At 32.2% G+C, this 26,299-nt stretch overlaps 1 protein-coding gene across 1 annotated transcript in view; it reads right to left on the reverse strand.

The window, feature by feature from the left end:
- The window catches only part of UBR3 (ubiquitin protein ligase E3 component n-recognin 3), a 266,439-nt gene that overhangs the window by 194,441 nt on the left and 45,699 nt on the right, over positions 1–26,299 (reverse strand). The window contains exons 4-5 of the mRNA XM_051986192.1: positions 22,395–22,538; positions 21,832–21,881 (exon numbers count right to left, since the gene is read on the reverse strand). Coding sequence (XP_051842152.1) covers positions 21,832–21,881; positions 22,395–22,538 — 194 coding nt within the window. The remainder of the gene's footprint in view (positions 1–21,831; positions 21,882–22,394; positions 22,539–26,299) is intronic.

The raw sequence follows: 26,299 nt of genomic DNA on the forward strand, positions 1-26,299 counted from the left end.
AAATATATAATTACAATGAAACAGGTAACAAATTAGTATAAATGAATTTCAATGCACAAGAGGCTGATTTGAGATCTTTTTTTGTTGCTGTTGCTTATTTTAATAAGGGAAAGTAATTAGAGGGAAGAAGGGTATTGAACCACTAGTATCTTTGATAAGAAATCCCCAAATGGGATCATGAAGAATTAAACACAACTGAAACAATACAACCACAACAAATTCTAACTTCTTGATTCCTCATTCTCCTTAAATCTCATCTTCTACTTCATGGCATCACCTCTCCAATGTCTTAGTCCTCTTTGAGAATAAAGGACGAACAACAATCTTTAAGACAAAAACTCTGTTGAATCTTAACTTCCTATCATTCTATTGTCTCAGTTTCTCTCACTCATTCGCCACCCTTATCATGATCACCATTTAACTATACATTCTCCTTCTAAGGCCATTACACATACTTATGATTTCACCTTTTGCCTCTCCCTAGTCTTAACACTATGAATAGCCGATTGAACGCTACATTATCACCTACTTGTGAACCTTTGCTCTCATGTCCAATTGATGTTCATGCCTTAGTAAATATCAATCCCAGATTACTTCTGCCATTTGTCTTCTTTTACTCAGCTGCTGTTATATAGAACTGAATGAAATCACAATTATGCTAACTGGATACACTACAGATTTATGTTATCTAGCTTCAACTGAATCTTCACTGGTGAAGAAAGGCAATCCTTTTAGTCCTCCCTATTTCATTTCAATTGTCACTTACCATAAATCCTACGTCAAATTTCCCTTTCCATCTTCAAATCTCTGACATTTCCCTTCCCTCTTCTCTTACCTGAAGATTGTCCATCTTTATTAAGAAAAGTGAGACCTTGCACTCTTTTTTTTCCATTTGTTTCTTTTCAAAACGCATTGACATTATCTCCTGCCCTTTCTTCCTCTCCTTAAATCTCTGCCAAAGATGTAACTCTTCTTCTTGCAAAGGTTAATCCTCTTTATATCTGTTTGATCCTATCTTCTCTCATCTTTCCAAACAGATTGCAACTTTAATCATTTCCTCTCTATATTATTTAGTATATTATTTACATCAAATCGCTTTTTTCTTCCTTTTGTATCATGAGATAGAATATTTCTGTTAAGCATCATTTAATCCTCATTGTTTCTCATTCTCATACATTTTAAGTGTTTGTACTTTTTTCTACATTTTCTCTGTCATACATCTCTTCACTAATACAGTAATCATCTTAGTTTAGAACTTTATCACTCTCACATGGACTATTTCCAATGGCTTTCTAACTTGAGTCTCTGTCTGAAATCTCTCACAATTCCAAGCTATTCATAACATAACTGCCAAACTGATTTTCCTAAACCACTGGTTTGAACATATAAACTCACTTCTGGAATCAAATATAGATTCTACTTAACATTCAAACTCTTCGCAACATGATCTCAACTTTCTACCTTATTACATATTGCTCCTCTCCATGTACTCTATGGTATAGTCACACTGGCCTTCTTACTATTCCTATACACAATACTTCTTCTTTTATTTGCTTTTTCTATCAAGAAGAATGTTTACATTGGAAAGAGGACAAGGAAATTGGTTAATAAGAAATTGATATGCAAGATAATTAAGGGGAAAATAAAATACTCCCTTGTTGTCATTTATGAATACAAGTCATCAAATCCTGAATCATCAGTTACTGGAAGAACTGGAAAATAATATTGTTGAAGTACTGTCAGTGATATTTTTATTTACTGAAGTAAGCAGTTACAAACCCCTGCTATGTGGAAGGTCTGTTCTAGATGTTAGGCAATACAAGAAAGGAAAGGGAAAGGGAAAAGGAAGGGAAAAGAAAGGAAAGGAAACATCCTATATTATCGAGGAAATATCATTTATACAACTAAATATAAGAGAAAGAATTTGAAAATTATGAGAGCATTATCAACTATGGAGAATAAAGAAGACTTTCTTATTGGAAAAGGAGTCTGAATTAAATCCTGAAGGAAACAGGATTCTAAAAAAAGGAAAAATGAAGATACAACATATTCACTAGTTTATTCAAAGAAATGGAATTAGGAGACAGAATGTGAAAATCAAGGAATAGAAAAGAGAACAGCTTAAATATAGAGAAGTTAAATGAAATAAATCTAGACAGATGTCTAAAGCAAAATGGTAGTTTTTTATTTTATCCTGAAGACAAAAGAATCAACAGTCAATAGAGTCAGTAGCATTTATTAAATACCTACTTTGTATCAAGCACTGTGTTAATCTCTAGGGATGCAAAGATAGAAAAGTTCACAGTAGGTAAAATAGACAATTTTGATCACACAAAAAGTTAAAAAATGTTTTGCACAAACAAAACCAAAACATCTAAAATTAGAAGAGAAACACAAAATTGGATAGGGAGGAGAGAATCTTTGCAGCAATTTTCTCAGATAAAGACTCATTTCTAAGATAAATGGGCAATTTAGTCAAATTTATAATCACCATTTCCTAAATGATAATGGGTCAAGTGATATAGGTAGCATTCAGAAGAAGAAATCCAAATTATGAATAGCCATATAAAAATAATTTTTGTCACTAATAATTAGGGAAATGCAAATTAAAACAACTCTTAGGTACTACCTGATACTCATCAAATTAGTTAAAATTATAAAACAGGGAAAGGACAAAAGCTGGAAGGACTAAAGAAAAACAGATGCTTTAATGTATTACTGGAAGAGCTACAAAATGGTGTCACCATTGTGAAAAGAAATTTGGAACTATACTTCAAAACATATTAAATGGTGTTATGCCCTTCAACCCAGTCATTCCACATACTATTTTACCCCAAAAAGATTAAAGAAGGAAGGAAAAGGCCCATATGTCCTTTGCAAGCTGTCTCCCCCCTATTTTTCCTGTCTCCTTAGACCTTACAACACCCATATACTTGACAATACAATGGCACTGGCCTCCATGGTAATCTTTGCACATGACATCCCATCTCCCAATTCTAGCAATTTTCACCAGCTATTCTTCTTTCCTAGAATTCTTCCTTTCTCATCTCTGCCTTGTAGCTTCAAGTCTCAATCAAAATCTCACCTTCTACACAAAACCTTTCTAGATTTCATTTAATAGTGCCTTTCCAATGTCAATCACCTCCAATTTATCCTGTATATATCTTGCTTATAAAGAGTTATTTGCATGTTGTCTGTCTCATTAGACTGGGAGCTTCATGGCATCTATCTTTTGTCTTTCTTTGCATTGCCAGCACTTAGAACAGTGACTAGCAGCTCATAAGTACTTACTAGTTTTGATTTGTATATTATATAGGCTTTTATGTTGTTTCATTTATCAATGTGGAGTTTATTGTGGCAGAATTAAAATATTCAAAACCAAATTTCTACTTGTTTTAATCCTTTATTTATTTGATTTAATTTCTATTTATATATTTTCTGCATTCTAATTTTTCTTATCAAAATGTGAATTCTTATCTCAGAGGTCTTTGGATTTATCAAACATTAGGCTACTATATTCATTTACTATTCTGTAGTATAGTTTGAGATCTAGTATTGTCCTTTCTTCTCAGCTAACTTTTAAAATTATTCCACTAAGATTCTTTATTTTTCCAAATGAATTTTAAATTATTTTTCTAACTGTATAAAATAACCTTTTGATAGCTTGATTGACATAGCACTAAATCTTCACATTAATGTAGGTAACATTGTCATTTCATTTACATTATATTAACATGCCCCTTTCAAATTGTTGATCTTTATCTCAGTAAGAAGTGTTTTGAAATTGTATTCATATTATTCTTGTGTCTTCAAAGGCAGAGTGCCAAATACTTTATATATTTTACTTTGAATGGAATTTTTCTAATGTTGAATTTTTTTTCTAATAATAGAGAACAGCTGATGAGTTGTTGCTATTTTAAAGTCATTGATTCATTTATATTTGAATGTCTAGTATTAAAATAAATCTGTTGTTTTGCGCCTCCTGGATGTTTATGGACTTTATTTTGTGTTTGGATGTTTAGGAAGGTATTATGTAATTATAAATGATTCTTATATATTTGCTGAATTATGCAAAAACAAACAAACCCCCCCCCACAACTTTTAATATTAGTACCTTATTTCTTCTCCTCTGTTGATCTGACTTATAGTATGGTCTTGAAAGCAGTAAAACTAACAATTTTGAAAATGTATTCCTGTAGACTTTTTGAAAATTTGAATTTTCCTTTGATAGAGCAAATTATTAATTTCTAATTTTATTTAAAAAATTTTAAACCTCTCATTTATATCACACACACACACACACACACACACACACACACACACACACACACACAAAGAGGAAGTTAAACATGGGCCACCAAGGCAGTGAAAGAAAGCAACAGGCAAAAAGAGGCAAAGAATTCTGGAGAAAATTTTTTTCTCTTTTTAATTTTCTTCTCATCTCTTAAAATTCAGATGCCTCTAGCCACTATCTCCTCCTTTTCTCCTTTGACATAATTAGGTCTCCTTTCTACTACACTAGGTTTACTCCTCTACAAATAAAAACATACATCCCAGGAGCTTGTCCTTTCCATTATCTCCATTCTCATTTACCTTCAATCTCTAGTTATCTATTAATTGCCTCCCCATAGTCTACAAACACACCCAGATATTAGAGGCACTTAAATGGTAAAAAAGATAGATGTTGGGCACAGACTCAAGAAAACTTGGGTTCAAATCCAATTGCAGATACTTACTAGTTGTGTGAACCTGGGCAAGTCACTTAACCTCTGTCTGCCACAATTTCTTCATCTGTAAATAAAGTACCTTTATCTCAGGATTTATATTAAATAAAATGAGATAAGGTGGCAAAATGGATGAAGTTATGGGCCTGGAGTCAGGAAGACTCATCTTTTTGAGTTCAATTCTAGCCTCAGATACTTAATGGCTGTGTGACCCTAAGGCAGTTATTTAACCTTATTTGCCTCGGTTTCCTCCTCTGTAAAATGAGCTGGAAAAAGAAATGGCAAATCACTTCACTGTCTTAGCCTATCTCAAATCCTAAATGGGGTCAACAAAGAATCCCCAAGAATGAACGATAATAAAATATCACACTACCTGGCACATAACAGATACTTTGCACATGTTTATTTTCACATCCTTCCCCTTACTTCCAACGTCTTCATGTCCTCAAAAAACTCTCATCTAATCCATCCATCTCTATTAGCTATCATATCATCTTTCCTTTTTCTGATCAAATTCCTTGAGAAAACCATTGACAATAAGTGTCTCTACCTCCTCCTAATTCTCTTCACTTTTGACTTCCAAACATCATTCAACAAACTGGTCTTTTCAAAGTTAACAGTGTTTCTCAAATCTAATAGCTTCCTCTATTCTTATCCTTCTGGACTCCTCCACTGCTTTTGACATCCTCTTTTCTCCCTGATACTCTTTTCTCTAGGTTTTCATGACACTACTCTCTCCTGGTTTTTCTCCTCTAAGATTCGACTACTCTTCTCACAATCATCTTTGCTGTATCTTCATCCAGGTCACGCCTGATAGTACTAGGGCTCAAGTTTATCCTTGGTACTCATCTTCCCTCCTTCTATATTATTTCACTTGGTGAATTATTCACTTATCATCTTTCTCTCTCTCTCTCTGTCTGTCTGTCTGTCTCTCTCTCTCTCTCTCTCTCTCTCTCTCTCTGTCTCTAACTCTCTCTCTCCCTCTCCTCCACCTCTCTTTTTGCACATCTTTTCATGCTTGCACAATTACAATAGCTTGCTGCTTAGCCTATCTCAACTCTTTTCCCACCACAGTCTTTCTTCCACTCATCTTTCAAATAGATCTTCTTAAAGCACATGTCTGCCCTAGTCATCTCCTACTCCACCAACTCCAGCAGCTTCCCATCACTTGCTGGATATAATATCAAATCTTATTTGGCCTTACAAGTTCTTCATAACTTCACCTTCTTTTACCTTTCCAGTACTCTTACTTCTCACTCTCCATATGTTCTGTGATCCTATGACAATAGCCTCCTTCAAATTCCTACAGGAGATACTCCAGAGAGGTGGAACAATTGCAGAGGGCTTGAACTCTGAAAAGGTGTACTTGAATATGAGACAGCAGAGTAGTTAAAGCTAAGCACCTACTCAAAGTGAGATAATGGTTCTATAAACATATACTTAGATGACATGGTAATGTGATGGCTCTCCTCAGGATTGGATTGCCTGCTGAATGTGTTGTGGTGAGGTAATCATAGGGAAGGATTGAAAGTCTGAGGGGAAAAGTCAGAGAAAAAGACTCCATCTTTGACAAGCTATGTGGCAGCTTGCCTGTCTCCTTCACTTCTCCTCCTAAAGACCAAGGACTTTGAGCCTGAGATCCTCCAAAGAGTTACCCCGGACAGTACATTCCATCTTCTGAGTGGAGACATTTTTGCTAACTGCCTCCCAAGCCTCTTTCATCTTCCCTCCTGTCTTCCTACAAGTTCTACCCAATATCTCATGTTTTAGAAGGACAAATGCCTTCTCTTTATTGAATATCTTCAAATTATTCTATACATGTTTCATATGCACAAAAATGTTTGTATACCATCTCCTCTATTAGACTATGAGCTTCCTTGAGGTCAGGATCCATCGTTTTCATTGTATTCCCATGACTTAACACGGCCAGAAATGCAGTAGATGTTTAACAAATAATTGATTGAAGTGATAAAAATGAAAAGGAGAGATGAAAATAATGAATGATGAAAGAAAAAAGTAAAGTAGGCAGGAGCAATCCATCTGCCTGGCAAACTAGAGAATAAAGATAAAAGGACTTAAGAACAAGTAAAGAAGATGAAGAGATCTAGAAATCAAATTGAGAAGAACTACAGAGGTCATTTAATACTACCCAATTATTTTTACAAATGGGAAAATTTATTCCAAGAGGTTAAATGATTTGTCCAAGGTCAAAGAGCAGTCATTAGTGTGATTAGAACCCAACTCCTCCAATTCCAAAATAAATGAGCACCGTAACAGAAAGAGACAAAAAGAGGCAAAAAGGAAGATGTAACCTACCAAATTAGAGAACAAAATTAAAAATTTAAAGTAAACAAGAACAGGTCACATTATATAGCCTTTAATAAATCAGAAAATATTCAGTGCCTATTAAACATAAGATACTATGTGTGAGCCTCACAATTACCCTTGATAATTAGTACAAATATTTTTTATTCTCATTTTATAAATAAATAAACTATTAAAATCAGGGTCTTATAATAAAATAACATGTTCTGTAACAAATTCATATTTTGTAACATGTTTGTCTTTTTATCCATGTTCAAAATAGTTTTTAATCCTAAAACATAATATTCATTTGAAAATATTTGATGACAAATAGCAGAAATCCTTAACATTTATTCTCTGGTTTTATTATTTGCAATTTCAAATAACTGCTGAGCACTTTGAAAACAGAGAAATCGATATTATCAGCAATAAATATTAAAACCCAAAATTCTTTTGAATGTTATTACTATCATGTAACTTATTTAAATAACATTTTTTTCCTATCTACATATAGAATTTGATGCTATTCACATCTAAAGACAAAACTATGGAGTCTTAATGAAGATCAAAGCATACTATTTCTTTTTTTTGTTTGTTTTTCCTTTGTTCTGAATCTACATTCACAATATGACTAATGTTGAAATATGTTTAATATAAATGTACATATATAACTTCTATCAGATTGCTTGCTGTCTTGAAGAGTAGAGAGGGAAAGAGAAGAAAAATGGAAATCAAAATCTTATAAAAATAAATGAAGAAAACTACATATAAGATCCTGGTCCATTTTTTTCCCACCTTTATACTACCTTTCTTATATTAACCTACTTTTCTATTTTAATAGCCAAAATTAGAAGTGATTAGCCAAAAAAATAAAATTTCAGCTAAATGTGCTTTAACCAGTAGGGCTGTTAAAAAACAGAATAAATTTACTTATTAGTTAACTAATTCCCTGTCTGTTCAGGGTCTGCACTATTTTTAAGGTCTGTTTAAGAAGATTCTTACATTGTGTGGCACAGTAAAACTAGATGATCTAAGGTCTCTTCTAATTCTAACATTCTAATATTCTTTTTCCATCGATAATTTATGACACCAACCTTCCAGCATTTAGCACAGTGCTTGGCACATGGTAGATGCTTAGTAAACAAATTGACTTTCAAATATTAAACTAATTTTTTCATTGGCTCATTTATTACAAAAGTCTCTGATTCTAAATTTCACAAATGCTGATTTGCTTTAAATCTTTGTAATATTCTAAGCATGCTCATTCTTTGGGATCAACAATGTCCAAAAATATGCTAAATCATACGTGTATAGCAAACTTTACTTACAATAAATATAACCTTTACTGAGGTTTTTTTTGAGAAATTACCATAAAATTCATGATAAAAGTGCAGTGATCCTATAAAGTAATGAGACATATTGATGTGGTATAGCCCTTAGGAATATTATAGTAACAACTTCCAGATCATCTGTCCTAGGTAATGATGTATATCATACAAAAGAGTACAGACCCTAATACTTTTCAAGAAACTCTCAGACCACCAGGTCTTGAGAATGACGTAGTCACCTTAGGAATGTAGCCACTGGGAGTGATGTGGCAATAACCTTGGGGAATATGTGTGAAAGAAAGGGAGTTGGGCCTGATAACTTTATTCCACAAAGCTATTCTTCAAGGACATCTGGTTTGTCATTCAAAAATCTGGGCTGCTATTTCCTACCTGGACTCAAATAATGTGTAATTTTTAGTTTCATGAAAGAAAAGTCTTGCCCCCATTACGAAATTGCCCACCAATCATATGATCCCCAATCTCATGATGTCATTTACCCTGCTCTATTTTTTGTTCTGTACTCCTCAGCTCCACCTCTCACAATTTTCCCTATAAATTCATTCACTTGCTCCTTGTTCTTTGCTCTCTTCCTCTCTTGGAATTTAGACCACTTTTAATTAGTATTAAAATATAATAAAACCTCTTTACTTAGAAATTATCTAAGCTTCCAAATTCTTTTGAGACACCCATGACATCAGTCCAGAACTCCAATACATTTTAAGGATTCTTTGCACCCCTGTCCCCCAACAATAAACTTAAAAAGTAAATGAATAAATGTTACTTATACTATTAAAGATTCCCATCCCTGAAAAATATCTTTTAACATGCATTTTCTATAATTTTCTAATTAAACCTTTCATACTATTTTGAAGGCATTTTCCTTTTTTAATTTAATTAATTATTTTTTAGTAAATGGTTTGAAAACATCATGCTCTTTCCATGAAACTAATGCTACATTATTAAATTATTTTCTGTTTAACTCCATGCAATAATTTCTACTGCTCTTATTTTACATTGACTATACAGAAAAAGAAACAAGAAGTACTCTGAAGAATGTTTATAAATAGCACTGCTGAGTGCATAACATTCTGTTGCACCAGAAAAAGCAGGCCAAAAAAAGTGTGTGCAGCTACTCATAAGAATGAAATTAAATACAAAGTCATAGGCACACCTGTTCAAATCAAACTCAGTACTAAGAGAAAATAGAAACAGAAAAAAATGCAAACAGAAAAACAGTTAATGTTTCATCAAATTAATGAATAGTTTCTTCAGGATGCCTTTTCCTTTCAATAATTTCAGAGAATCACAGAATTTCAAAGTAGAAAAGTACTTCACTTGTTAACTATTTCAAGCTATATGCATAAATTAAGAAAACACAGCCTACAAAATATTAATCCCTGATGAATGAAAAAACATTTATGAAGAACTTTCAAAGAATAAAACACATAGTTAAGTGCTAGAAATACAAATACAAATGAAAGCCTTCCTAAGAGAAACTTTAATTCCAGTGAAGAGGAGTAGAACAGGAAGAGAACACCACATATAATGAGAGAATAGCCCTCCCAAAATGTATTTAGGTCAGAGAAGTCATCTTATAGGAGTAGAACAGGATAGTCTGTTATAGATTGACACTTTCCTTCTAGAAGCAATGATAATACTGACTTAATTGTAGTTTCTATATGAGAGGTACAAATAGAGAGGCTGAAAGTTTGTATTCTCCAGAAAGCCTGATGACAAGAAAGCCAAAGTAAGATCCAGGGTGGGAAGCCAGCACAGGCTGAGGTGAGGAGGAGGAAGAGAAGGAGCAGGGGGACAAGGAGAACGAAGGAAGAGGAGAAGGAGATCTTCCCCTGTTCTTCCCAGTCCTCTTATTTTAATCTGAAACAAGATTACATAGAAGTAGTTAAGATGAAGCAGTAGATAGAACATAGGCCCAAGTCAGAGGTCCTGAGATTCAAATTTGGCTTTAGACACTTAAACCATACTGGCTGTGTGATTCTGGGCAAGTCACTAAATCTCTCTCAAAACACACACACACACACACACACACACACACACACACACACACACACAATCATAATTTGAACATAACCTATTCTATTTCTGGTTAAACAGCATCTCTTGCAATAAATTTTTTTAATCTGAATTTAGCAATGCCAACTACAATGAGCATTTTCACATACAAAGTAGAATAGAAATAAAGAACTACAAGTTTCAGTTATGTTAAAGCTTGCTTTTCCTTTCAATAAATAATAAATTCAAAATGTAACTTTCAAAATTGTCCTGCTTCTGTTTCTATTCTTCAGTCTTTGCTCTCTGTGCATTTTTTTCTTGAAAGATGATGTCCAGGCTTTTTTTTTTTTTTTTTTTTTTTTGGATCATTATTTTCAGGTAGATAATCATTGACTTTTAAATTGTCTCTCCAGGATTTATTTTCCAGATCAGTTGTTTTTCCAATGAGATTTCATATTTTTTCTATTTTTATATATTTTTTGGTTTTGTTTTATTGTATCTTGATTTCTTATTAAGTCATTGGCTTCCATTTTGCTCAATTCTATTTTTTAAGGAATTATTTTCCTCAGTGAGTTTTTATATCTCCTTCCCCAACTGGCCAATTTTGCTTTTTAAGTCATTTTTCTCCTCATTAGTTTTTTTTTGTATTTCCTTTTGCATCACTCTCAATTCTTTTCCTAATTTTTCCTCTATCTTTGTTACTTCATTTTCAAAGTCCCTTCTGAGCTCTTCCATGGCCTGAGTCCAATTCTTGTTTTTCTTGGAGGCTTTGGATAAGGAGTTTTGACTTTGTTACCATCTTCTGAGTGTGTGTTTCGATCTTCCTTGACATTATCATAACTTTCAATGATCAGAACCTTTTTTTGTTTTCTGCTCCTTTTCTTAGCCTATTGCTTGGCTTTTAACTCTTTGTTAAAAGGAAGGCTCTATTTCCAGGGAAGAGGCTACATACAATGTCCCAAGCTTCACAGGGTTTTGTGCAGCTGTTTTCAGAGATCCTTCTAGGAACATGACTACAAGCACTCTTTTCTGTCCTGGAGCTATTAGGAGTATCCCAAGCCCCACTGTAGTTGTAAGATTTAGAATGCTAAACTAAAGCAGTAGAGTCCTGCTTTGCTGATGCTGGGGCTGGTGGTGTTAGGGCCAGAGGCTGTGCTAGTACAGCCAGTGCTGGGATTGCATAGTACACTCCCAATCCACTGATACAGATCTTCTCAGCTAATCTTCCAAGTTCTTCCTGGTGTCCCCAGCAGAGAAGTCCAGAAGCCTTCTGGCTTGCTGACTAGTGTCTGACCCAGACTGAGTTTTGGGCTAGGTCTAGGGCCTGGGCTGCTCTGGCAAGGCCAACGCTGGGATTACATACTGGGCTCCCACCCTAGTTCCAGAAACTTTTTCTGCTGACCTTCCAGGTCCTCTTTGGTGTCTCTAAGTTAAGGTCTGGAAGCCACCAGTACTAGACACAGGGTGGGGATGAAGCTTGTACATTTTTTTAAATGCTCAAATGACCCTCTTCTCTTTTAATCCTTACAACTTTTTTTTAGGCAATCCTAACACTTTTTTTTTAGGCACTCCTAATACTAATCCTTCTCTCCTTTCAACCTTCTCAATTAAAAACAAAATTCTTGTTACAAATATCTTATAATAAACAATCCTACAGGTTGGAAAAGAGGTAACTGCAATACAGTATACAGATCTTCTCTATTGTATTATACAATATAATTTTTTAAAGAGTTTCAAGGAAAGAAATTCCCTTAAGTCCCTTTCTCTTCGTGCTTCTGTTTCTCCCTGTGTCTTTTCTAATTCTGCACTTTGCCCAAATCTCAGATTATTTCTTAAAATATGTAAGATAAGGAAAGAGCACCAAACTTGCTTATTTAAAAAAAAAATGTTCATGTCTTGGTAACATTTTATTTTCCAATGAGCCAACAAATGAAGAGCTTTTGAAATATTTACAAAAATCCATAAATCCATTACAACCTAAATCTCCCCCAATATTTATCTATTGTTTCAACAAAGATATATGAAGTATCTATTATGTACAAAGCACAGAAAGGGACAGAAATATAAATAACAAAGAAATCATCAAATTTAGCTGTTAATATAACAATATCTAGCATTTATATAGAGCCTATTATGTGCTAGGCACCACCCTAAGTGCTTTTACAAATATTACTTTATTTGATCTTCACAATGACCCTGAGAAATAGGTCCTGTTTTTATCTCTATTTTACAGAGAAAGAAATTGAGGCAAATAGAGTTGAAGTGACTCACCAAAGGAATTACTAAATATTTGTGACCAGTTTGAACTCACAGCTTTCTAATTCTAAATCCAGAATTCTATATACTTTCATCACCTACTTTCCCAAGAAAAATATCAACTTACATTTATAAGGCATGTGATGGTGAAAAAAAGCACTTACCTCATAATAACCCTATGAGAAAGAAAGCAAAACTATCATTGTCCCAATATTATAAATGAAGCTCAAGTATCTCATCTAACCATCCAACTGGTGTCAGAATCAAAAGCTGAAGTCAGTTCTGACTCCAAATTCTATAGCCTGCCCACTAATACCATACTGACAAAAAAAAAATTTTTACGATTGATAAAGAGAGCTAATTCAGTTTCAATTGATCAAAGAGGGGCAGAAGCAGCTACACCCAAAGAAAGAACACTGGGAAATGAATATAAACTGCTTGCATTTTCTTCCCGGATTATTTATACCTTCTGAATTCAATTCTCCCTGTGCAACAAGAAAACTGTTCGGTTCTGCACACATATATTGTATCCAGGATATACTGTAACCTATTCAACATGTAAAGGATTGCTTGCCATCTGGGGGAGGGGAAAAATCGGAACAGAAGTGAATGCAAGGGATAATGTTGTAAAAAATTACCCTGGCATGAGTTCTATCAATAAAAAGTTATTAAAAAAATAAAATAAAATAAAATTCAAAAAAAATTTTACGTTTAAAAATTATACATAGGATCATAAATTTATAAGTGAAAGGATCCTCAGAGGACACCTAATTCAACTTTCTCATTTTACAGATGAGGAAAGTAAGGCCCTAAAAGATTAAGCAATTCGTTCAAAGTCACACAAGTAAATGGTAGTCACTATTCAAACCAAGGTCCTGACTCTCAATTCAGTCTCCTTTCCTTTGCATCATGCTCTCTCTTTTAATAATAAAAAAAGACTATTTGGAATAACCCATCTTTCTATTTACAAAGAACACTAGCCCTGGTTTAAGAGTCATCAAGGGAAATAGGTTCAAATCCTACTTCTGATGCTCATTACTTGTGACTTTGGATAATTCCACCAGAAAATACTCAAATATTAAATACAAAAAGATAAGCAAAATCCATTAACCTGTCTACAAATGTTATATAAGATTACTAAACTTCTAGTCAATTTTGTTCCTGACAACCACCATTCCGTCAAACTTTACATGTAATAATCAAAAGGTTCAACAATACATATTTTCATTATGTTTCCACAATAGAACATCTCAACCACAAAATCATCTGTTAACATTCTCATCTTTCAATCATCTTCAAATTATTAAAAAAAGGTTTTTTTTCTTAAATATGCTTTTCAAAGACAGAGATTGTAGAATCAAATATCTTCAAACTCAAAAGAAAAGGCTCATCAACCTTAGTGTTAAAAGTCCCAACTGGAGTGGGGGGGGGGGGGGGGGGGAAGAAGGGGGGTAGGAGGGAGGAGGAAAGGAGGGAAAGGGGAAGGAATATAATAGCTAGGAGAAAAATATAATTAAAACCACAAAGCTCTGCCTTATCTGAAAAAAACTTACACATGATGTTGAGTGTATCTTCAAATGAAATTGCTTTTCTAAAGCTATAATACCCTCTAATTTCTTGGAGAATGAAAGTATCTTTTTTATATAGATGGCACTTTTATTATGACTATGCTTTACAATTCAATGAACAGTTCTTGTATTACTTGAAAACAAAACTGAAGAGACCTACAAAAAACAAACAGTAAGATTAAAGGAATAAATCACAACCTGGACTCATCAAAATTGACCAAGAGTTTGTGTTCCCGAGTAGAGAACACAAGGATGTGCCAAAGATTTTTTTTTTTGCTAAGAAAAAGGACAGACCTCAATTTTCACTTTGTAGTGAACCTTTGTGGTTCACTGAAGAACAAGAATTTGAAGAAAAAAAAAACTTCCACTAGGGTAACTCACCCCTCCCATCCAGCCTTTGCTGCCTAGTTATTTCAAATAAGGAAGAAATGCTTTTATAAATTACTAGTTAGAGAGAGAACTAAAGGCTCCTCACCCAGGCCAACACATGGCCTGTGATTATGGGCCTGTTCTTTACCTCTATTTTTGTTCTTTCCTGCTCTGAGGTGAAGTATATTGGGCATTAACTACAGTTTTCAAAAGATCAGTAAGAGCAGCTACCACCTAAGGGCAGGAGCCCATGATAGATTTTTATAGTTAAACATACAGAGCAACAAGTCTCTAATGAACTGCTTGACCCAAAAGAGTAGTGGATTAGAAGCAGCCAAGAAGGAATAACAATGACTTATTTATTGGCTGTGCCAATTCAAAGAAGCAAATCAAATGGGGTGTATATTATATAGCAAGTATTTTAAGGTAGAATCCTTTCTCCCTCCAAACAGATTTGCAGAGGAGGGTAGGAAGATAAACTTTTGTAACTTTGGTTCTTGTTATGACTTTTCAATAAATACCACTCGATAAAAATTTTTTAAAGAGTTAATGGTTTAGAATGCCACTAAAAAAGATAGTAGGAACTTTAAAAATGAATCATATTTTTTTAAAGAAATTCTATGATAAGTAAGGGCAAAAAATAGCAATTAGTGACCAGGCAAGACTATTTCTACCTTGATAAATGGAAAAAATAATAATAAAAAGACTTAGTTAACTTATGCCAAATCTGTTTCAAGTGGTATAGAATCACAATGACACTGAATATTTCTCTTTTCTTTCATTCCTCTGAGCCTGAAGCTCATCCAACAATATACCCAAAATAACGTCTTAGGAGAGCTAAGAGGACTGAAAAGCCCTTATACTAGTCATGTTTAGGCTATCCAAGGCAAATCTAGGTTTACTTCAGTATTTTTAGCATTTAAATAATGTAGTTTAGGAGGGGGGAAAAGGTGTAACCAATATAGATCATATTTTAATGTTATTTTAAAAATGCATTTCTAAAGACACTTCTCTAATCTATTCCAAGATCACTAATTATACTTAATGTTCTTAAACCACTAATACAATTCAAATTCTAACCTCTTTTACTTTGAGGTAGGAATATGTTTAATCAATAATATAACAGGAAAAGTTTAACAGTGAATAGAGTACTTAGCTCAAAAGTCAGGAACCCAGATTCAACTCTTGACTTAAACATTTAAATAACTGTCATTTAACATCTTATATTTCAGGAAACTAGGACTTATCTAAGAAGTCATAGATGGATTACACTGAATAACAAAATCAGAACTGTATCATGTATTCATATCCTGGATTCATCTACTTATTAATAGCCAAATTCAAAAGAATTTCAAAATGATCTATAAAGAATATAAGATATCACAAAAATAAATGAACAAATTCATCAAGTAACTACTCAAAATAATAGGATATAAAATATGCCTCCCAAAATAATAAGCATTTCTAGAGAAAACTAACAAAAAATAAGAGATGATAGAAATTACATTTAATATAACTTGGAACTCATCAATAAAGACATATTCAGACTTTCTATAAATATAGGTAAAACAGCTTTTAACAGAAATAAAGGAAGAGAGAGAAATTCCCTATTCTTGGCATGACAACATAAAAAAAAAAAAAATACAGATTCAATGCTATACCAATCAAACTTCCAAGTAGGTTGCTCAAAAAACCAAAAGTTTAAAATCTTAAAGGAAATATATTTTTGAAAGCAGAAATTAAGAGGGGAGCATTATTATATTTCGAATTATATTACAAAGCACTTAACACTACTTTAAAAATTGAAAAATATATCCGTGGGACAGATTAGGTAAACAAGACCCCAAAGTAAGTGAACACAGAAGTCCGATATTCAATAACTCTAAGAACACAAACTACCAAGGGAAAGATTGCATTTAACAAGAAATGCTGGGGAAACTGAAAGACAGTCTGCCTTATCTGAAACAGATAAAGATATGAATCAGCCTCTTAAGTTATATTCCATAATAAGGTATTCAAATTGATATTAGGCCTAAATATGAAAGGTTATATCAAAGAAAAATGGAAGGAGGTACTTGTCACAACTATGTTTAGGAAAGAATTCTTAACTAAACAAAGAATAAGAATAAATATGTATGAGAAAAACAATAGTTTCCATATTGTAACATCTGAAAGCTTTTTAACAAATAAAAGTAATGTAGATTTTAAAAAAGGAGTCAACTAGGAATATAATTAGTTCTGATAAAAGTCTAGTTGTGTAATTAGGTCAAATCATTGTTGCCTAGGAGCTCTCCAAGATTAACAGTTGCATATAAAGTATCGAATTTTCCTTCCTGGTAGTTAGTTCCCTCTACCAAAGAAATCAAAAATCAATCCATAAAAAAACTAGCTGGTATCCAAAATATATGAGGAAATGATTTTTTTTTAAAAGGCATGCAACCAAAAGCCATTTCAAAACAAAACAGTAAGATTATAGTTCTAGAGCTGAAAGAGAGCTCTGAATGCTCATAGGAAATGAAAAGTTTTTGGAAGAGCAAATTACCAACAATAGAAAAGGCTGCTTCAAATTTGTCATTAGAAATATGTAAAAGATGACAAAAAATAGAAATCTTCACTGCTAGAGGGTCTGTGGGAAGACTGGAAAACTGATATACTATTGACACAGCTGAGATCTTATCTAACCATTCCAAAAATCAACTTGGAATAGTGCAAACAGTCACTAAAGTATTCACACACAGCACTCCCACTACTGGCTATATATCCTCAAAAAAAAAAAAAAAAACCCTCAAAATATTCATAAAAATACTTTTTGTGATAGAAAAATATATATACTCATAGAGTAACAATAAATAAATGGTGAAAAGGTGAAGACAAAGTGGCTTATGAATCTAATAAAATATTACTATGTAATAAGGACAAATATGAGAAATTCAGAAAAAACTGAACAGTTGTATGAAGTTAAAGTATAAAGTGAAGAAAGCAGAACTCAGAGTATATATATATTGACTATAATAATGGAAAAAGTAACACTAAAAAAGTTGGACACAAAAAATTTTAATAAACAATTTAGTTCATAAGAAGTGATAAAGAAACATCTTTTTTCTCTTCTCAGCAAAGATAGAGAACACACATGTGAAAAGAGATACATGGTTGGATACAGTTGCTCTAGTAGTTGGTTTTGCTTGTTTTTTGTTAGGAGGAACTATTCAATGGGGTAGAGAGGTCAATTAGTGTAATGGGCAGAGGCTCAAGTTGATGCACTGAGGTCCCGAGCACATGAGGCTAAATAGTAATTGGACCATACTTTATTAATATATATGCTTGGAGAAAGAATGGCCCCCACCCACTCTTTGTGCAAGTCCTGATGTGTTGTATAGGAAATGACGTTTTTGGTGGGTGGAGGCAGGGGAGTGAAAAGGGAAGTGGAAAGAGAGACTGCTGGCTGGCATCTTTTTTTTTTTTTTTTTGCTGGCTGGCGTCTTGACACAGCTGCTCGTATTGCTATCGTGACCACCCTTCACCTTCAATCCCTCTCTGCTAGCTGGCTTCCTGTTTGCCCATATTGCTATCGCAATCCTTCTTCACCTCTTCACTTCAATAAAGATTGAAGATTTTTCCCTTAACCTGAAGTCCTGACTTCAGCTGATTTTAAATACGCGGTCATCACAAATTAGTAATCAATGTGTCATTAAAACAAAAGACAACAAGAAAACTTAAGATTAAAATGTTAAAATATAATTTAAAATTTCATTCAAAGTATAAAATGCCTGATATTATGCATTTCATATTTAATCAGTTTTCCACATACATTCTAAATGTAAACTATGCAACAAAGCTTCTTTATCTGAGTCATGAATTTAAAAAAAATACTTTGAAAAATGTATTTCAATAAGACTTGTTTCCTTTGTAAGCCTATCCATTTTCCCTTTATGCATTTTAAAACATTATTCAAAGAAGGGATTTTAAGTCTTTACCAAAATGACAAAAGAGTTGATGACATCAATAAAGGTTAAAAATCCCTGTTAAGGTCTATCACAGTTGGTCTTTGTAGACACAGTTATATATGTAATGATGAGTGATATCAGTCATATGAGGTCAAAGGTACAGTTATCAGTTTAAAATACTGTTATTATCAAAAAATATTATACATTGTTCTTCACATAAACATGTAACTGAAGTAATTAGTAATCATGTAAAAGATGTTTAGTGCTGATGAAGATAAAGGAGAATCAAAAAAGGGATAAAGGAAATACCAAGAATAATATAAGATACAGAGGATAGAAGTCCAATAAGGACATTTGGCAATATGAACTGAGGCATAGAAAAGACAACAGAATAAGAAAACTGAATAAGAGATAATACTTCATCATCACTATTACCACCTAAACTGTACTTCTAGCTTTGAAAATTCTCAGGAGAAAGGTTGCCATTAACCTCCAAGGGATAAGATCAGTTTCTCCCGTGATGTGGTGAAGTCAACAAAAAACTCTACTGGGATTGAAAAGCCACAAACTCAAGTCCATGAGATTTACAGAAGCATACAAAACAATTAAATGAAAGTAACTGCTTCACCCAGAGGAAAGAAGAAAGTAAAAATATCAAAAACTCACTTTTCACATTACAAGAAGTTTCATCTATAAAAATAAATCTGAGTGTCTACTAAGATTGTTTTTTAAAAAAGAGAGAGACTAATCAAAATAATATGGTCCTTCTAGCAAACCTGCAGAACTACAATGTCAGTCATTAACATAGACAGCATGAACACTATAATTCTTTCCCATAACTCTGTGGTAACTATAAAATTTTTAATACACCAATATTCTAAACCATTACTGAAATTGTTAAGTTTCCTATTAAAACTCTCCTCAAATCAACAACAAACAACAAAAGAGTTTCTTTTAGCTTATACAGGTTCAACAAAAAAGAAATTATTCCATAGCCACATCTAACAAATCTGCTTCAAGTCTTATCAGAATTGGATTCTATACTGTCACTCTTGTGACAGCTGAAATTCTCATTTTTCTTTTCATCTCTCCCCAAAAAAATCCTTAAAAAAGAAAATGAGAAATTTTAGAATGTCTATTTTGAGTAATCACACAGACTTTGCCATCTGTGATTAGAATATTTTAAGATCTGGTCTTCAATCATGGAAACAAAACATTTCTTTTTCTTTTCCCCATTTTGGGGGACAAATTTTTATTGGTATCTTTTATTTATTCAGTATCTTCGTTTCCCAATACATGCCTTCCACAGTCCTTCCCAGAGAGCCATTCCTTATTGTAAAGGATAAAAAAGGTGTGTGGTGTGTGGTGTGTGGTGTGTGGTGTGTGGTGTGTGGTGGTGGGGGGGGGGAGGGGGGAAGAGAGAAAGTTCATCAAAACTAACCAACACATCAAAAATGTCTGACATTACAACACTGTTCGATACTCATAGATCATAGACCTCCCCACAAAGAATCAGGGAAAATTTTCTTTTTACATCTTTTCTTTGAGTCCAGCTTGACTGTTAAAATTTCATACCATTCAGTTTCAATTGTTTTGCTGATAATGATTTTTCCATTTACATTGCTTTAGTCATTGTGTACATTGCTTTCCTACTTCTGCTTTCTTTTTTTCACATTAGTTCATATAAACCTTCCAGAACTTTTTTTTATTCATCAAAGCCATTGTTTCTTACAGTTCAATAATATTCATCCCATAATATGCCACAACTAACTTATTTAAATCATTTCCCAATTGACGAGCACAGGTTTAGTTTGCAGTTCTTTATTTCTACAGGAACTGCCAACATATAAATATTGTAATGTATATAGGACTTTTTTTTTTTTATCACTGATCTCTTTGAAATATATGTTTGCTGAGCAAGAGAATTTCTTAGTCTTTTTTTGAATATATGGTCAAACAATCCCATTTTAAAACAAAATAGCTATAAGTAGAAAAAAAAATTAACCTTTTAATAGCTTATTTGTATGATGAAAAAGAAAATCCCCAAAACCACAGAAATAAAAAAAAAAAAGAACAGTTCATCCAAAATAAGGCTCTAATATGTCATGCTGGAGTGAAGCACTTTTATTTAAAAGGGATACCTCTAAAATTTTAAAACATGAAATACCTTAAAAGATTTACTAAATTAAGTCTCCAAAGTCTCTAAGTTAAATTTCACAAACAAAAATCAGCCCTTTCTGTAAGAGTGTATCTTTTAACATTATAGAAAGTATTAATATAAAATTAAGATATCAATTTTTTTAATTCCACATTTTAAAATTATTTTAAACTTAATCCATAGTAAAATACCAAATATGAATTAAAATTATGTTAAATTGATCTCTTAAATTTTAAGAGAAATATTTGTGTTTCAGTAATTTTTTGTTTCATAAATTTAATACAAGTAGAATAAATTAGCATCACAAGCTATTCTTACTTACAGGTTCCTTTTACTAACAATTGTTGTAGGATTATGAGATTATTTCAACATGTTACTGTTTACTATTTTAAAATTTTCTAATTCCTGATATAGGAAATATGATTCTAAAATAATAAGGTTAATGACAAGATGCACAAAATCTCACTACTACATAGTCAATCAAAAACATTTAATAAGCATATACTATTTGCCAAGTTTTTCTCATAGTCATTATATTAAAAAAAAAACTAAATTTTCTTCACATAAGAACATTACCAGAATAAACTCGTGAATATATATACTTTTTTTTAAAGACAATAAGCCAGTAAACCTTTTGCCTGATAACAGAGATTCCAGAAGAGTAAGGGTAGAAAGAGATGACCTAAGGCCAGATAATTATAAATTAGAATGACAAATTTAAGAGGTAAGGGATTAAGGAGAAAAGGAAATGAGGAAGTCATTTTTGAAAAGACAGGTAAAGATCAATCTCTTTTAGAAAAGAAGAGTGTGACAAAATGAACAGAACCTTAAGGTCAAAACCCTAGTCCTGTTATTACCCCTAACTGGCTATATAATAAACAAGCCACTTAACTTCTCCAGGCTTCAGTTACTTCATCTATGAAGTTACAAGGGGCTTAGAGTCCATTATCTTAAGCAGGAGTGGGCTGGTTAATGTTTAACAAACAGCTCTTGTGGAAGGGAAAACATGAAGGACACATTTAGTCCATAGTATTAACATTTTTTTATGTCTAAACAATAAGTAAATGGTTGGGGGGGGGCTCCAATCCTTCCTTTTATCCAATCTCTTTCCAACCCTAAAATTCACAATTCCATTGGAAAAAGGAAAGGACAACTTTAAAGCCTTACCTCATCTGAAGAATCCACTTGTTCTGACGTTCCTGTAGCACCTGCAAAACCTTTTGAAGAAGAAAAAAAAGATTTCCTTCGTGATTGTTCAGTTATTGTTTTACCTTAAGATTTTTGAGACTTATTACTAAAAATTCTAAATGTTGCTAAAGTTATCTTGGCAGACTTGACATCTTAAATACATTTGGATTTAATTGGTGTCTAACTAGCAAATCTCTAATGAAAACCCTAATTAAAAGAATGAAATTTTGTGATTAAGGAACAACTCCTTACTAGATACAACTGCATATGTACTAAAATTTTAGATTGCTGAATATTTTTCCAGAAGCAAAAAGGCAGAGGTAGTGTAACAAAATTAATTCTAATGTAGAAAACTTTATTCTTTATTTTGACTCTGATTTATTTCTATTTGTAATATATTACTACCATTATTCTTGCCAAGGATTTCATTGTTTCACTAGAAAAATAACTATCCTTCAAGAATAAACAAAGTTAAGAAATTGTTTTTTATTCTTAAAAAAAAGAAAATATTAAAATGTTCAAAAATATTTTTCTATACAAACCTGAAACTGCCACAGAGCTAGTGCCAGCAGCCTGGTCCTGCATACCACATGTAAGTTTATCCTCAGGAAATGCCAATCCAGAACCCTTCAGAGCTATGAGGTACTTTTCATGACTTTTCTTTGCACATGCATTTTCTCCAAGACCTAAGACAAAATATTTTAAAATGTCATTTAAAATCGGAGAAATATTATTTAGCTTCTACGTACAAACTTAGTAAACAAAGAGCCATGCCAGAAGGGCACGAAATGGCAGAAAATTCAAATAACATATACATATATCTATTGGTTAATGTTCTCAAAAAGTCACACTTCAAACCAAATAATAGCAACTATAAAATGAAAAACCAACCTGGAAGAATCTGCAAAGTAATTCACATTCTATCCCCCTCCTCATCAAACTCAACAAAAATTCTTACTGATGAAAATCAATTCAAATAAAACTGGATTTGCACTAAACCTATCAACAAAAAGTGACTGAACCTTAAAAAAAAAAAAAAAAGTTAAAAAGATACAACTAAATATGTTGTATTAAACTGTTTTGTGTTTAAAAGTGAAAATAACCACATTTAGGTTGAAGTATAATTTGCTTTTTTTACTTTATTTTTCTTCAGGGTCTTTTTTGGTCTATATTTTGTTTCACAATATGGCCATGCTTGAATTTTCAATGAGAAGGAGTGGGGAAGAAGGAATGGAAAGAATCTGGAACTCAAAATTTTAAAAACAAGTGTTAAAAATTATTTTTGCCTGTAATGGAGGGAAAATAAAATACTAATTTTTTTTTTTAAAGAAAAAAATAGTAGCCACATTTTCTGAGGAAAAAAAAGCAATGAGCCTAAAAGAACATTTATTTTAAATCTAAAATTTATAGGAGGGGGGAAAAAAAACTTACATTAACTATTTTGTCAGGACTTTTATCACCACTTTAAAAAATTATTTAAATTACTGCTTAATTTGATTGTAAAAAAGAAAATAAAATTATCAGTATCAAAAATGAAAAAAGGTGAAATCGTGACCAATGAAAATGTCATTAAAGCAATTATTAGGAGTTATTTTACCCAATTATATGTCAATCAATCTGCTAATCTAAGTGAAATGGATGCATATTTTAAAAATATAGGTTGCCAGATCAACAGAAAAGGAAATAAAATACTTAAACCATCCTATCTTTAAAAAAGAAATTGAAAGTCATAAATGAGCTCTCTAAGAAAAAATCTCAGGAGAAGATGGATTCACAAGTAGACAGAACATCTAAAGAACAATTAACTTCAATACAATTGGAAAAAAGAAGTCCTATTAAATTGATTTTTATATGGGTTTGTTTTATATCTTACAGCTTTACTGAACTTGTTAATTATTTCAACTACCTTTCCAGTTGATTCTCTAGTATTCTCCTAGGACAAAGTCAGGAATTAATTATATGAACACCATTATAAAACACTTTTCACACAAATAAAGTCATATTAAACAATTGGAGAAATTTTAATTGCTCATTGGTAGGCCAAACAAAAACAACAATTCTACCTAAGTTAATTTACTTATCCATTGCCACACTAATCAAATAACAAAACAAAAAACAACTTATTTTTGGAGTTAGGAAAAAAAATTCATCTGAAAGACTAAAAAGTTGAGATTATCAAAGTAATCAATTTTTTTTAATGTAAAGGAAGACAACCAAGCTGTACCCAATCTCAAATTTTATTACAAAATATAAATTTTATCCCAAATCAGTAACCATCAAACCAATACTAGCAAAGAAAAAGAATGGTAGGGAAATGGTACATATTATACAGTAGGTAATGACCATAATAAAGCCAAATATCCAAAATGTTAGGACAAGAAATCACTATCTGACAAAAATTGCAGGGAAAACTAGAAAGCAATGTGGTAGGAATGAGGCATAGATCACATATAGAAATAAGGTCAAAATAGGTACATGACAGACATAAAGAGTAATATAAGTAAATCTGGAGAGTATGGAATATTTTATCTTGAGATTTATGGATAAAGGAAGAATTTATGTGCAAACAACAGATAGAGAGCATTACAGGATATAAAATGGATAATTCTGACTATATCAAACTGGTTTTGTAAAAAACAAATCCTAGAGCAAAAGGAAAGCAGAAAACTAGGAAAGAAAAAATTTTACAGCAAGTTTCTGCTAAAAGCTTTATTTCTCATACATAAAGAGAAGTCCAATTTATTAAAGTGAGTCACTCCCCAAATGACAAATGGTCAAAGGATACCCCCAGTTTTTAGATAAAGAAATCAAAGCTATCTATATTCATGAAAAAATGTTCTAAATCACTATGGATTGCAAATTTTAAAAACTCCGAGGTATCACCTTACACCTATCAAATGGGCTAATGTAACAGAAAAGAAAAATGATAAATGTTGGATGGGAGGTGGGAAAACTGAAGACACTAGAGCACTGTTAGTGGAGTTGTGAATTGATCCAACTGTTGTAGAGAGCAATTCAGAACTTTGCCCAAAGAGCTAAAAAATGTGCATATCTCCCCTTTAAGGCAGTAATACCACTAATATAGACTAATAAGTCTATATCCCAAAGAGATCAAAATAACATTTGAAAAGAAGATGTGTGGGTGTGTCTGTATACACACACATATACATATATGTACATATATATGTAAAATTATTAATAGCAGCTCTTTTTATGGTTGTAAAAAATTGGAAATTGAGAGGATGCCCATCAATTGTGGAATGGCTGACCAATTATGTAATTGTGATGGAAGAGTACTATGCGGTAAGAAATGAAGAGCAGGAAATTTTCAGAAAAAGTTGGGAAGACTTACATAACTTGATACATTGTGAAATAAGCAAACATTGTACACAGGAGAACATTGTACACAGTAACAGCAATATTATATAGTGATTACGTGTGAATGACTTAACTAATTTCAGCAATACAACAATCCAAATCAATTCTGAAGGACATGATGAAAAATGCTATCAGAGAAAGAACTAAAAGAGTCTAAATAGAGATTGAAGCTTACTTTTTTTAAACTTTGTGATTCTTGGTTTTTTGAGTATGTGTTTTCTTTTGCAACACAGCAAATATGGAATTGCTTTGCATAATTGCACATGTACAATCTATATCAAATTCCCCTCACTAAGATAAGGATGGAAAGAGAGTGAGAGAATTCAAATTTTTTAATGAATTTTTTGAATTGAGAAAAAAATTAAAATGTACAAAAATAAAATAAAATAAAAGCCCATAGTGTTGAGAGAATAAACAAAAATAATAACAATAATTTTAATGAATTATTTAAGAAAATTATTGTTATAGGAATATCAGTTAATGCAAAATAAATCCAATCTCTTATTAAAAAGTTTGGCTTAATTTATATTCTTAATTATAAGAATTACATTTATTTTTAAAAGAAAAAAGTTCATTATGAATAGATTTCAGAGAACAGGGAAAATAGTGACTGACAGAAAAAAAGAAACCAAATAAAGTTCAATGGAAGGGGAAAAAAACTTCATTTCCTTTCATTGTATTAGTAAACTTAATAAATATATTAAATAAACTTTTAAATATGATAAATACCTGAACCTAAGCTCAATGTCTATCCCTCTGTGTTTTGAGCTAAACAAGGGCCAAACACAGGAAATTATTCTACAGGAATCAAATTTGTATTCAAACCAAAATACGTCAATTTTTTTCTTAGATTATGAGATAACTATTAATCTAAATTATGTTAACTGGTCACTAATACCAATAACTGAACTTTAATCATATTAAGATTGACTTTGCTCATATCTACTATGAAAAATTAAAAATACCAACAATAGTGATCACAAAAAAAGCATATAACAAGAAAGTCATAATACAAATAAATATATAGGAAGCCTAAAGTGAGACACCCAATAAAATTTTTCAAAATACC

The sequence above is a fragment of the Antechinus flavipes genome, chromosome 3 (assembly GCF_016432865.1).
Source record: "Antechinus flavipes isolate AdamAnt ecotype Samford, QLD, Australia chromosome 3, AdamAnt_v2, whole genome shotgun sequence".
Lineage (NCBI taxonomy): Eukaryota > Metazoa > Chordata > Mammalia > Dasyuromorphia > Dasyuridae > Antechinus > Antechinus flavipes.